This window comes from Gavia stellata, chromosome 7 (assembly GCF_030936135.1).
Source record: "Gavia stellata isolate bGavSte3 chromosome 7, bGavSte3.hap2, whole genome shotgun sequence".
NCBI classification, from domain to species: domain Eukaryota; kingdom Metazoa; phylum Chordata; class Aves; order Gaviiformes; family Gaviidae; genus Gavia; species Gavia stellata.
Genome location: NC_082600.1, coordinates 4,060,329 through 4,072,607, shown reverse-complemented (window position 1 = coordinate 4,072,607; position 12,279 = coordinate 4,060,329). Strand labels below are relative to the sequence as shown.

Here is a 12,279-nt window from a genome sequence, read left to right as displayed (position 1 = left end):
ATGGTGGCTTGGGCTGTGCAGGAGAAGAGCTGAGGTACCTTCATCTTCAGTGTGGAGATGTGCTGCAGCATAACCATGTCTCTTCTCCAGACAGAGGTTGCTGAGGATCCAGAGAAGGTTTCCACCGTTCACTTACAGCTTGGGCTACCGCTTGTGTTCATCCTTAGCCAGAAAGAGACCTACGAGGCTGACAGGAGGACAGCAGAGTTTGTGGCCTGGCAGCTCTTGGGGAAAGCAGGAGTTGCCCTTTTGTCCAGGTATTTGCTCTCAGGTGTTTTGGGGTTCTCCTTGCCTTTTGTTGTGTTTCCGAGCTCGGTTAACCCACAGCTGGGACGATAGTCAGTGGGGTTATTCAGATTTGTATGAGAGGCTGTAAAAGTAGGTTATATCCTGCAAGAGGATGTCACATTTCATAGAAATGTAGAATGGTTTGGGTTGGAAGGGACCTTAAAGATCATCTAGTTCCAACGCCCCTGCCATGGGCAGGGACACCTTCCACTAGACCAGGTTGCTCAAAGCCCCGTCCAGCCTGGCCTTGAACACTGCCAGGGCTGGGGGACTTGTCCAAAGTCAGATTAGTTTAGTTTCAGACTGGCTGGAAGTGTAGAAGAGACTAAGAGAGATTTTGGAAAGAAAACTGGTCACAGATGGAAGGCTTGTATCTTGCCTTCAAATTAAGGGCAGAAGGAGACCCAGTAAAGGAGGTGGACTGTGGGTGCTGGGTGCTGGGACATGGCAAGGGTCTCCACTCAGTAAGGGGTGCCTCCTCAGTCAACAAAGGCTCTCCAAGTTAGACCAGCACGCTTGTTCCCCAGGAGAACAGGAGACACGCTTGTGGCTGGCCATAGGGCAGCGGTGCTGTGGAGATCCCTTGGCTTCCTCTGCAGCTGACCACCGGTTACTTATCTCTGCTCCGTGGGCTCAGGAGCGGCCTGAGTACACCAGACTGGCTTGTGTTTGCAAATAATTGCATGGCGTCTTGCTACAGGAGGTGTGCAGCCCCTGGAGGCATGGTTGCACGGCCTTTGGGGATGTCTGCCAGCAGCCGTGCAAATGGGAGGAGATGGAGGAAGGGTGGGTGTAGGCTCTCTTCTTCCAGCTTTCTGCCACCGTGGTACCTCCCTGTATGGAGGCACTTCTTGCCTGCATTTACTCACGAGCTGAAGTCCACCAGCAGATCAGCTGCGCTGGGATGTGGCTAGCAGTGCATGAGCAAAGACCCGAGTCACGGAAAGGGAATCCAAGCCCCTTGCAAAATAGGCACGTTATGCAGTGCAGTCCCACCAGAAGGTCACTTAGAGTCTATTTCTCCACCACTGACATTGATTCTGGGTTCCTGCAAGTTCTCGGGGGCCCTGAAGCACAATTCCATGAGGACGTGGTGCTGCTGAGAGAGCTGGTCTTGCCAGCCAGGCAGGCTGAATGGAGGGGGTGACCATGCACGTTGCATCATCTAATGTTCACTTTGTGTTTTGAAGGGACCTCGTAGATTTGAACGTTCTGCTCCGGTCAAACGTCGCTCTCAAGACACCAGATGAGGTTAGATGCTGGATTTCTTTATTTTACAACTCTTATTTCCCTCTCTGGGCATGGTGCTCTTCAGAGGTGTTGGGGTGTTGCTTGGCTTCATTGTTATTTGACAGCCTTCCCAGAAGCTCAAGAGGAAGTGTCTTTCCATAGATGCACGCACGTATTTGGAACTGTCCGAGTTTGGTACTGCAGAGCAATTGTGCCTGCTGGTAAAGATAAAATCTTGAATTTATTTCGTGTTCAAAACATAAGGTGACACCTCCATTACACCTTAAGGCAACACAAGGTCGTGAACTACCTATGGTAATAGTCCAAGTGCAAATTCCCCAGAGATTTGGACTTATAAAGGCCCTTGGCCCCTTAGGAAAGGCGTTCAAAAGATGGGCGAGGAAATGAGTGTGAAACAAAGAGCAAACTAAGAGCAAACAACCAAAGGTCTGTGCTGAACTGATGTAACCAAATGCCTCTGGCAGTGATCTGGGAAAAGGGCAGGGTGTAAGTTAAATGAGGTTGATCAAGATGAGCTAAACTCTGGAGGGACCTGACTCAGCTTGTAAGGCAAGATGGAATTCGGCACCGACAAATGCCAGGGAGCACACGTTGCCCCAGATTACCTGAACTGTCACACTTGTGATTGCAAAGATACAGGATCAGACCTGAACTTGAGCGTCCCCTGAGGGCTTCCCATGCCCTGGTGAGAGACGTGTATGTTGTGTTTCTCCTCTTAGAGCCAATGGGAGGTGCCAGCAGTTTGTCATTTCTCTCAGTCATTATAAAATTCATTTTCTCTGAAGTGCCTTTCGCTGAGACAGTGCCAGAACTGGTTTTAAGCCAACAAGGTCTCATTTCTGAGAAATACATTTTGCTTTTTTCTTTCCAGGGGTTGGCAGCCTGTGTACGCTTGGGAGCACTCTTCTTTGTTGAGCTCCATGAGATAAAGGAATTTATACACATACCCCAAAAATATATACATATACATACCCCAAAAATAAGGAGTTGGGTGGTGGTGCCCCAGCAGCGTTCAGTTTGGTTTGCAGACAGAATAGGCAGAGTGATGTTTTGCTCCCACTGATTTATTCTGTTTTCTTTAGGGAGTGCCAATCAAATACCTGGTCTTGGAAGACACTGATGAAGTTATAACCCTGGTGGAAGATAAGAACAAGGTCAAACAAATCCAGGAGGATGAGGAGGAGGATGAGGAAGATGAGGATGAAAAAGAGACTAACAATCAAGGTGTGCAACTAGTGAAAAGTTGATTGTCGTCAAAGAGAACATGCCATCAGCATCTGCTAGAGATGTACAGGCATATGTTAAAGCATTAGAGAACACTTTTGCAAATCCAAGGCAAACCATCACAGTCACATCATGGTTGTACAAAGTGGCTCTTTCATTCTCTGCAGGTCACTGAGTTTTGTGACAGACAAGCATAATTTTTAGGGGAAGCACCAGGGAAGAAAATCGGCAGCTGTTAGAGGAACAGTTGCAGAGGTGCTGCATGAGGGACAGGGGTGCTTCTGCTGGAATGCATCCAGCTTCAGAGGCATGAGAGTTTAAAGTGCACCCAATGCTGTCTCCTCTTCAGGTATCAGACAAAGCACCTCTGAATTATCAGTCCCTTTGAAAAGGTTTGAGACATGTTTTTTCTAAGAGCTGTTCCAGACTTGCCTTCTCCAGGGAGAAAACACTGGCCCCTGCAGTGCTTCCTTGAAAACGCATTTGTTTTCCATACAAAATTGGTTTTGTTTTCCAAAAAAAAGTGGCGCGGGATCCTAGAGACGCCAACACGCTTAAAGATTAGTGTTCAAATCAGAGGGCACAATTGGCGTGAGATGGCGTAAGTGCATTTCAATGAGTTCGTATGTCTGTCAGTGAGGGTGTCTGTGCCTTCGCCTCCGCTCCTCCATATCAGGCGGTTACTATCCCCTCTTCTGACAGTCACCGTGTCTCTGCTGAGGGGTGCTGGCTTACAAAAAGGTGCTGATGTGGTGGCAGACGGGGGCTGCAGTTCCCTCTGCCCAGTGTGTGTGTGTGTACCTGTGTTCACGCACAGCCGTGGGTCCCTTGCAGATATTCAGGATGATCAGGTGGTGGAAGCAGTTTCCAGGGACAAGAAGCGAGAGCTGCCCCTGGAGCAGATCCTTGCCCTGACGGAGGAGACCTTCCACTCTGCCCTCTTGGAGGCTGCCCGGACGGCGGTGCTGTTTTATGCCAGCTGTGAGTATGAAATGTGGCCTGGCCGTCTCTTCTCTAAGCTCGCGCTGCTCACCATGCTTTCTGTACCGTGGTGATCCTGTAGACAAGTTTAAACGGTAAGTAAGTAAGTGCCGCATCCTGCCCCGTCTGCCTCCACCCACCGTTAGCAATCAGATTACATCAGTTCTTCTCATTGACTGATGCTGTGTGAAGACAGTATCTCTCAGTATACAAGATATGAATATTCACAGGTTTTTAACCATTTTACAGGGACCGAATGTAGGACAAGAGGAGAAATTCTGGTAGCGTGAGCTCATGGCGTAGCCTGGACAACCTGGTTGCTGTCTGCTGCACAGAAACATAAAGTCCAATTTTCCTTATTCCTTTCAAGTCTTTCAGAGCTTGAAGCACCTTAGGATGCAGAGAATCGTAACATGACATTGTCAGAGAGCGAGGTGGGGCTGGTCGGTCATCTGTATGTCCCTCAGGGCCGTGTCTCTGCTGTGTTTCAGGGGAGGCGGTGTCCCTGGCAGTGCTGCGGTCTTACACCGAGGTGGCTGATCACCTGAAAGGTAAGTTGCCACAGGTTTGAGTGCTTTGCAGCTGGCATGCACCTGCGGGGCAGTAGGAATCAGAAGACTGTGAAGATATTGGTGGTACCTCACTCCTCCCCAGAATTTACTCATTTTTTCTTCCCAAACTCCTAAGGAAGGCATACCCAGTCCTCTGCTTCTTATTTAGGGATCTTTGTGGTCCATTTGTGCCTTTGTAAAGTCACGGGACTGGGAATGCATCCTTCTGCAGTCGCCTTATGTTGTTGGTGTAAATCAGTACACACCAGCTGCCCAAACTGCCTTGCAGCTGAGGTGGCGACGTAGGTGGGCACAGTGACAGCATGATGGATGGTGGTGATGGTGGTGGTGATGATGGTGATGGTGGTGGGCACAGTGACAGCATGATGGATGGTGGTGATGGTGGTGGTGATGATGGTGGTGGGCACAGTAACTGTGTGACAAATGATGATGATGGTGGTGGTGATGATGGTGATGGTGGGCATGGTGACTGCGCGATGAATGATGCTGACAGTGGTGATGATGATGATGATGGTGTTGGTGGTGGGCACAGTAACTGTGTGATGAATGATGGTAATAGTGGTGATGATGATGGTGATGTTGGTGGGCACAGTGACTGCGCGATGAATGATGGTGATGGTGGTGATGATGGTGATGGTGATGTTGGTGGGCACAGTGACTGCGTGATGAATGATGGTGATAGTGGTGATGATGGTGATGTTGGTGGGCACAGTGACTGCGTGATGAATGATGGTGATAGTGGTGATGATGGTGACGTTGGTGGGCACAGTGACTGCGTGATGAATGCCCAAGAGCATGGGGAGGGCCAGGGCAGAGCACCAGTGGCAGTGGGTGACACAGGGTGGGCTTTGGAGCGAGGAGGGGCATTGTAGCCTGTGTCACAGAAACAGGGTCCTGTTTGTGACTTTCAGTGCTAGGTCCTACACAGACCAAGGAGATGCACTACATGCTGCACAGCACATCAATGTGCTGGGTGGCACATCAGATCTCCTGTCCTTGGAAGTACTTGACCTGGAACGGAGCAGTAATTGGCCCCGGCTTTGGTAGAAAGTGTGACAGACAGGTGTGGGCAGGCCCAGATCCACCGGGGCAGGTCGGTGTCAGAGGAAGAATTTACAATGATGGTGCCTTCAGGGCCTGGAGACTGGCTTAATTACATGGGAAGTCTCGCAGGCGGGCACAGAACTCCATAAATAGCATGTGATTGTGAAGAATCAGCAACACTTAAAGACAGTGCACATCGGGTAGTCAGATAGTAAAGGCAGGAGGGAGTGATCCTTCAAGAGGGTCTGAGCAGTTCCTGAGCAGTGTAAGCCCCACTTCAGCTTCATTCAGGTCTTCAGCCCCATCCCTCTCTACAGTTAATGGAGAGAGGTGGGTTCTTCTGCACATCCATCATTCTTACATGGCCTGAATCTCTTCCAGAGATGCCTCTTTCTCCCCCTGGCTGCAGGGCACACTCAGATGGCTTCATCCCCAACTCAGTGGGGAAGTCGCGTGGATCTGGGCGAGAGCTGTCCTGGCATCCCAGGAGGTGGCTGGTGCCTTCTCTTGGTTTTTCTTCTTCATCAAGGCTCATTTCTCCTCCTAGTGATGGCAATCCCCTGGGACTGGGCACCATGTCCCGCAGAGTGCAAAGCAGGATTCAGGCTGAGCTCCCAGCAGCGGGGACATGTTTTGAGCACGGAGGACCCAGCCAGCTTTCTGGGAAGAAGATGCAATGGGAGTTGCTCACGGGAAACCCTCCTGGGAACACTGCGGACAGTGCTGTGGTTTGGATGAAAACAGTTCTACATTCATAGTTTGCATGAAGGGAAAATCACCAGCAGGTTTGATCTGGACTGAAATCCCGGGAATAAACAGGAAAGCTCAGGGAGGGTTGTTGTTGTTAGAGACGTTATGGTTGTTGATGGTTTGGGGTTTCTCTTAGACTCCCCAGCAGTCAGACCAGCTAGAGGAGGAACCTGGGAGAGTCAGTGGATGAAACCCTGCCTCTTCCTGAGCAGGTGGCCAAACCTTGGCTGATTCTGCGCGGCCAAGCTTTCACCATGTGTTTTTTGAATCATTTGATAACAATCTCGGTACATGGAAGCAGCCACAGGCAGATTCTCAACAGAGATTAGGAACTGACTGAGGTCAGGGCCTCTCCTCTGAGATCAGTGAGGTCCCACCAAAGACTCCCAGACCAGATGTGACCTGTGGAATGACTCCAGTCTGCTTTCCCTGCTGCGGCCTCGGAGGGGACAGAGAATGGCTGTGTTAGTGGCTCTGGAGATCTGGAGATCCTTTGTCTCTGCTGCTGAGGGAGCCTCACTTGCAGGCAGGGCTACCGGGGGACCTGGAAGACCTAAAAGGATGGGGGTCCCTGGGCTCTCGGTTATGGCCAGGGTGAGGGAGGATACAGCAGTGCAAGGGACTGAACCCTGGATCAGGAAGATCTTGAGCTATGCAGGACTGAGAATAAAACACGGGGTATGGCTTCGGGGCAATCTCTCAGCTCCCCCAGAAGCACTGGTATTCCTCTCCGCTCTCTGGGGTGGAGCTTTCTTCCGAAGGGCTGAGAAGCCAAGACCAGCTGTCTGAGGCATGAATCACCCGCTCTAGAGGCACATTTTGAGTTGCAGAACCAGGTCCCACTTTTGATGCCAATTCTTCGTGCAAAATGGCACTGAGGATAGGCCATATGAGATCGAGCGCAAGGGAATGGAGGAGGTTGGAGACTGGAATGACCCTGTGAATCACCCAGTAACAGATGTTCAGCAGATCATCCCAAAATTAAGTGTTTTCCCTTTGTTGAGAGATCCAGTCTAGCAAGAGATAAAGGGAAGCATCTCTATCTTGCTGAACTGAGCACATTTTCTGCTCTTGCAGCAAGAGCGTGCCATTCTCACTGCCACTGGGGCTAACTGCTGCAGCTCTTGTTTTCTTTTGCAAGATGTGGATTTATGGAAGCAGCACCCCTGGGACAGGAGAAGAGGATGTGAAGGTGAGACAGTGCTTAGCATTTCTTAGGTGTGTCATTGACCTTTTTTGCCAAGAAGAGAAGAAACCGGTATCTGAGACGAGCAATATACTGTGATGAACAACAGTTCTGCTGCTCTCTTCTGTGCTTGTGGAGTCTTCTTGACCAATGACTTCCAAAGACAGGGGTCTGAAGTTGTAGTTGAAAGGCGTGAAAATCACCTGCGTGAGTTAGCAATGTATATTCGTGGAACCTAAATCTGAAGTAAGGATTTAGGATTTTTTGTGATGCTGTCTGGGTAGTCGTTTCTCATTCCATATTCAGTTCCTTCTCTTAAAGTGCAGCACTTCATGCACAACTAACTTCTCTTTTGTCTTGTAGCCTTTGGACCAGCTCTTCAAGTGAGCTGTTTCTAACGCCAGTCTTGCCCTCCAAAGGATTAGATGTTTAAGGGATTCTTGATTTTTCTTGTTCCCTGTAGCCTTGGTGATTTGTCTTGCCCTGGTTTTATAAGACCCCTAGGACAGAGGCTCTCGCTGTTGCTGGTTTTAGTAGCACCTAAAATCACAGAAGAGTAGGATCTTGTGTTCCTCTTTCACCTTTCTTTCCATCCAGCAGCTCAACAGTGACCACAGGGCTGAACAGTCTGTTGCTGAGTTACTCAACTCCTGCAACTGCTGCTCGTTCAGTAATTAATAATATGGTGCAGATTGGGATGGGAGAGTGATCATCCTGTACAAGGCGTTCCTCAGGCCAGATGGGGCTCCTTTGGAGCACTTTTGGTACGTAATCCCCCAAGGTAGTATCCAAATACTAAAACTCATATTTGAGGGACCTTAGAGCAGCCTTGCGACTCAATTTTAACAAGACGTCAAAGCCCTATTTCCATGTCATTATTTTTCAGAGTTGGTCAAGACACAAGATTATGTAGTAACAGGTGATGGGAACCAGCTATACTGGATCAGAGGTGTGAAATAAATCCAGGGGCAGGCTTTTAATTCAAGATGTCATTTCAGAGTCTGGAGAATGACACAAACCATTTCTGCTCTCGTGGAGTGTTTTGACAACTCCTGACTGTCTGAGCGGAATTGCAGACCCTTAGCTCCGTGCTGCTGCTTGCTTTGTCTGTACATGAGTTTGACACAAGGCAGAACAGCAGCAAACTTCTCATGTGAAAAAGCTGCAAAGCAGAACCTAAAATGAGGGCTGCAGAAGATGGTCCGGTGGGATTCCAAGGACATAGGGATAGGGGGTAGGAACACACGCTAAGGTCGCCTCTGCCTTCACCCTTGTCTGTGGAGATGCCTTGCCCATCCCTGGCAGGCATGTTTCTAACCTGTGGTTAAAACCCTTCCACAGCTTCTCTGCCAAAAAGACTCAGGTGTGCTTGGTTCTCAGTAGCTTATTTTAATATTTGGTCAAGCCTCCCTACCTGGGAATGGGTTGTTTCTTGTCCTTGCCCAGCTGGCAACAGAGAGTGATCTCACTGTCGCCTCCAGAGCAGACGTTACATATTGTTAGATTCCATTGTTTCTTTCTTCCAGGCAATTTCCAATCAAAAGAAACACAGTTCTTTGGGTTTTTCCTCAGGGGGCATGTCTTCCAAACTTCTCCAGATTCTCTCTCATCTGCTTAAGCCTTTCCAAAACCATGTTTCCCAGCCTGACTTGCTGGGCTCTGCAGAGGTCTCACGGGGACAGAAGACCATCGTTTTCCTCCCATGTCTTGCACATGCTGTTGAGAGTTCATTCCAGAATGAGCTTTGCCCTTTTCTGCAGCACTGATGATATCTGTGCATCCTGCCTCGCATTACAGAATGCTGCTGTGGTTACACTTTGCCTTTCAAATTGCTTTCCGCCCCTCTGTGCTTGGGATCATTTGCAGATTGGATGTGTGTGTTTTACTCCATCAGCCAGGCCTTTAATGAAAATAGTGATCAAAATCAAAGCTGGGACAGACAGAGAAGAAAGCTTGTCTTTTTTGGTCTGCCACAGTCTTGAGAAATCCTCGTCACCTGCCCTGACCCTGGTTTCTGAAGGACACTTTGCGATGGTCTGCCTCCGTGTGTGTACTTGTCTCTAGGTTTCATCCCATCTTTCCCATGTAACTCTTGAATCCTGTTCAAACAAATTTAGGGAAGGCATGAAGATTTCTGAGATACGGCATTCCTGCATTGGGCATGGACGCTGTATGGCCTGAGGACTGTACGCAGCCCCGCTGTCCTTGGTCAAGCCTGCAAGTAGGTAGGAGGCAGGTTAGGCGAGGCTGGCAACCAAGGGGTGGTGGCTAGCAAAGCTGGTGATGGTTGCCCTGCCAGCTGGTTAGCGCAGGCTTAGCCGTGGACCAGCAGCAGCGTGTGCTGGTCATTGCTCAACCTGCAGATGAAAGAAAGGCTGATAAGGACACGCTGGAGTTGCAGGCGCAGTCTTGGGCTCATGGAGAGCATGTGGGGAACCAACCTTCATTTGTTTCACTGCTTACGAATCCCTTGAGTTTGTCGCTTTGGTGAGACCCATAAAAAGCTTTTTTACTACTTTTCCCAGGAACTGAAGTTGGATCGACTGCTCTGTCATTCCCGAGTGCTCTCCCTTTCCCTCTCTCTTACCTGTGAGACCCCAGGCTCTTTTTTAAGGTCCTAAAGGTACCTGTTAGTGGCTTGGAGGTGAGCAGCTGGCATAGGTAGGATAGGGTGAATGCCATCAGACTGCCATCCTGTATTACATCCATCTTGCTTACATCACCTTTAGTGGCTCCATGCTTTAGGTAAAACAGACACTTTTCAATACCGGGCAGCTTAATAATTGAAAAAGCCTTGAATGCATCAGCCTCCTCCATGCCAAGCTTTATCTTCCCTCTTTCCTGTAAGTGAGAGCCTGCATCGTTTCTTTGTCTTGGCCTTATTCCTAAGGTATTTCCAGTACCTTTCCTTACTGCCTGTTACGCTCCTGGACAGTTGCCTCAGGGTTTCATGGTGTTCCTTTGAGTAACCAGCCAGATGTGAACATCTCTGGGAATTTCCTTCTGAGAAGTGCAACCTACCACTTCCCTGAGTTTGTTCTCTCCGTGGTCTGTTGTTTGGATCAAGCCACGCTTGCTGGGGTATTTAATACATCCGCAGGCTGGAAATAGTTACTATGATGCTCAAAAGTGTAAGGCATATCCATGAATGATTTCAAGAGGGAGATAGCCTGTACTCAGAGGGATTGTGTATTCGGGGCTGGATTTTGACATCCTGCCCACACAAAGCAGCGTTTGACTCCAAGAACGGTCCAGCAGCTTCTCAGCGGTAGCCCACCTGGCCTCGCTCCGAGTGCCAGGATCCAGCCTTGTAGGATGCATGCCAATGCAAATAGGAGTTCTGCCAGCGTTAATACAAATATATGCAATAATATCCAAAGAAACTCACAAAAAGCTCTCTTTTTCAACCATTTCTTTTTCTTTATTTTTTTTTTGCGCATTATTTATACGTCTTTGTTTTCCTCTCTAGGAGCTCGGGGGGTTTTGCTCTCTCGGGTAAACTGCTGGGACTGGCCTGGCATTTGCACAAAGGAGAATGTCACTCAGTTTCCTACCATCAAGATTTATGAGAAGGGAGAGCGATCAGTGATGTACAACGGCATGTGGGGAACCGAAGAACTGACCAGCTTCATCATGCTGTAAGTGTCTGTTAATGAGTCCCCACACAGTAGGATTGGCACATCTGCTAGATGATGTTCTGGATACTTCACGGCCTGTGTAATGGATTTTGGAAAAGTAATGTCAGATCTGATTGTAGACCTGGTTTGGAAATCAGCTTTAAAACTTTTTGGTGGTTTTCAGTGTCAGGGAACATCTGTTCTTGGACAGTGCATCCAGCTGTTGTCACTGTCCCTCTCTCTTTGCTGGAATTCCTTCTCTTATTTTTAATGGGGATCCCAAGTTTCTCAGAGCAACCAGTTTGGCTCAGGGCTGTTCTCTATTCCCCATAACCAGCTCCAGTGCCTCTCTGTGACTAGGCATTGCCCTTCCTTTCCAGGCGACTGATTTTTGTCTCTAATGGGGCATAATGGTTGTCATATTGGGTTGGGACATTGTTATTATAATAAGGATTGAGGTTGCCCTTTTGTCTCTTCATCCCAACAGTGAAGAAGGAGGCAGCCCATGTTGTTTCTCTGCCTTTCTGTAGGAGCCAAGTTTCCTGCCCTCTGAAGCTGGCCACGATTGAGGAAGCAGAAGGATATTTAAGAGGAGAGTTTCCATCTGAGCTGTCATCCTATCACCACACTTCAGTTCTAGGAGTATTTAGCACAGCCACGAGTGAAGGTTAGTGTGTTATTTGTGGGTTAAACACTCAGCTTCATTCCTGATGGGAGAAGGATGATTCCAGGTGCTTGGAAGTTCCTCCGTGTTTTATTTTCTCTAGGCGTGTTTGCTCACATCACAGCCTGCCTGGCACCACCCTTTTTATTTTTGCAAGTAGAAGACCGTGGGTGATTCCAGATGTGGGACCTAAGGTCCATATCCTGGCTCAGAGGACGTCCAGCTGCCAGGCGTGTTTACTACACCCAGTGTAGTAGCATCTGACAACCCCGGCAGAGACTGAGACATTGTGCTTGGCGCTGTACAAAACAACAGTGCCCGGGGTGACCTGTCTCTGCAAAGAAATTTTTGCAGTTATCCAATGTGAACTTACCAAGCCACGATTTGTGTCTGTTGTCCCTGTTGTAGCTCCTGCTCCTTACCATGAGGAGTTTGGCTCTGTCCTCTTTATGAGTCCCCTTCAAAGTAGTTGTAGGCTGCCATTAAATCCCCTCTTATTCTCTGACTGAACAAGCCCAGATCCGTCAGCCTCTTATTGTAGTCCATGTACAACATGTCACAACATACTCTTTCTTAAAGAAAGCCCTTTTCACTATTGCATTGATAGTTATCTTGCTGACTCCTCCTCCTGCAAATGTGGTAGTCTTAGTCCTTGCAACCAAAGCACAATCTGAAACCTTTTTTTTAAAAATAAAACCCATT

At 48.7% G+C, this 12,279-nt stretch overlaps 2 protein-coding genes across 2 annotated transcripts in view; one reads left to right on the top strand and one right to left on the bottom strand.

Moving 5' to 3' along the window:
• PSMC6 (proteasome 26S subunit, ATPase 6) overlaps window positions 1-12,279 on the bottom strand; it is a 364,454-nt gene that overhangs the window by 67,928 nt on the left and 284,247 nt on the right. The window lies entirely within an intron of this gene.
• TXNDC16 (thioredoxin domain containing 16) overlaps window positions 1-12,279 on the top strand; it is a 33,736-nt gene that overhangs the window by 7,484 nt on the left and 13,973 nt on the right. Inside the window, exons 8-14 of the mRNA XM_009811212.2 lie at window positions 91-257; window positions 1,479-1,539; window positions 2,622-2,763; window positions 3,598-3,744; window positions 4,236-4,295; window positions 10,766-10,934; window positions 11,444-11,580. Of these exons, the coding sequence (XP_009809514.2) occupies window positions 91-257; window positions 1,479-1,539; window positions 2,622-2,763; window positions 3,598-3,744; window positions 4,236-4,295; window positions 10,766-10,934; window positions 11,444-11,580 (883 nt within the window). The remainder of the gene's footprint in view (window positions 1-90; window positions 258-1,478; window positions 1,540-2,621; window positions 2,764-3,597; window positions 3,745-4,235; window positions 4,296-10,765; window positions 10,935-11,443; window positions 11,581-12,279) is intronic.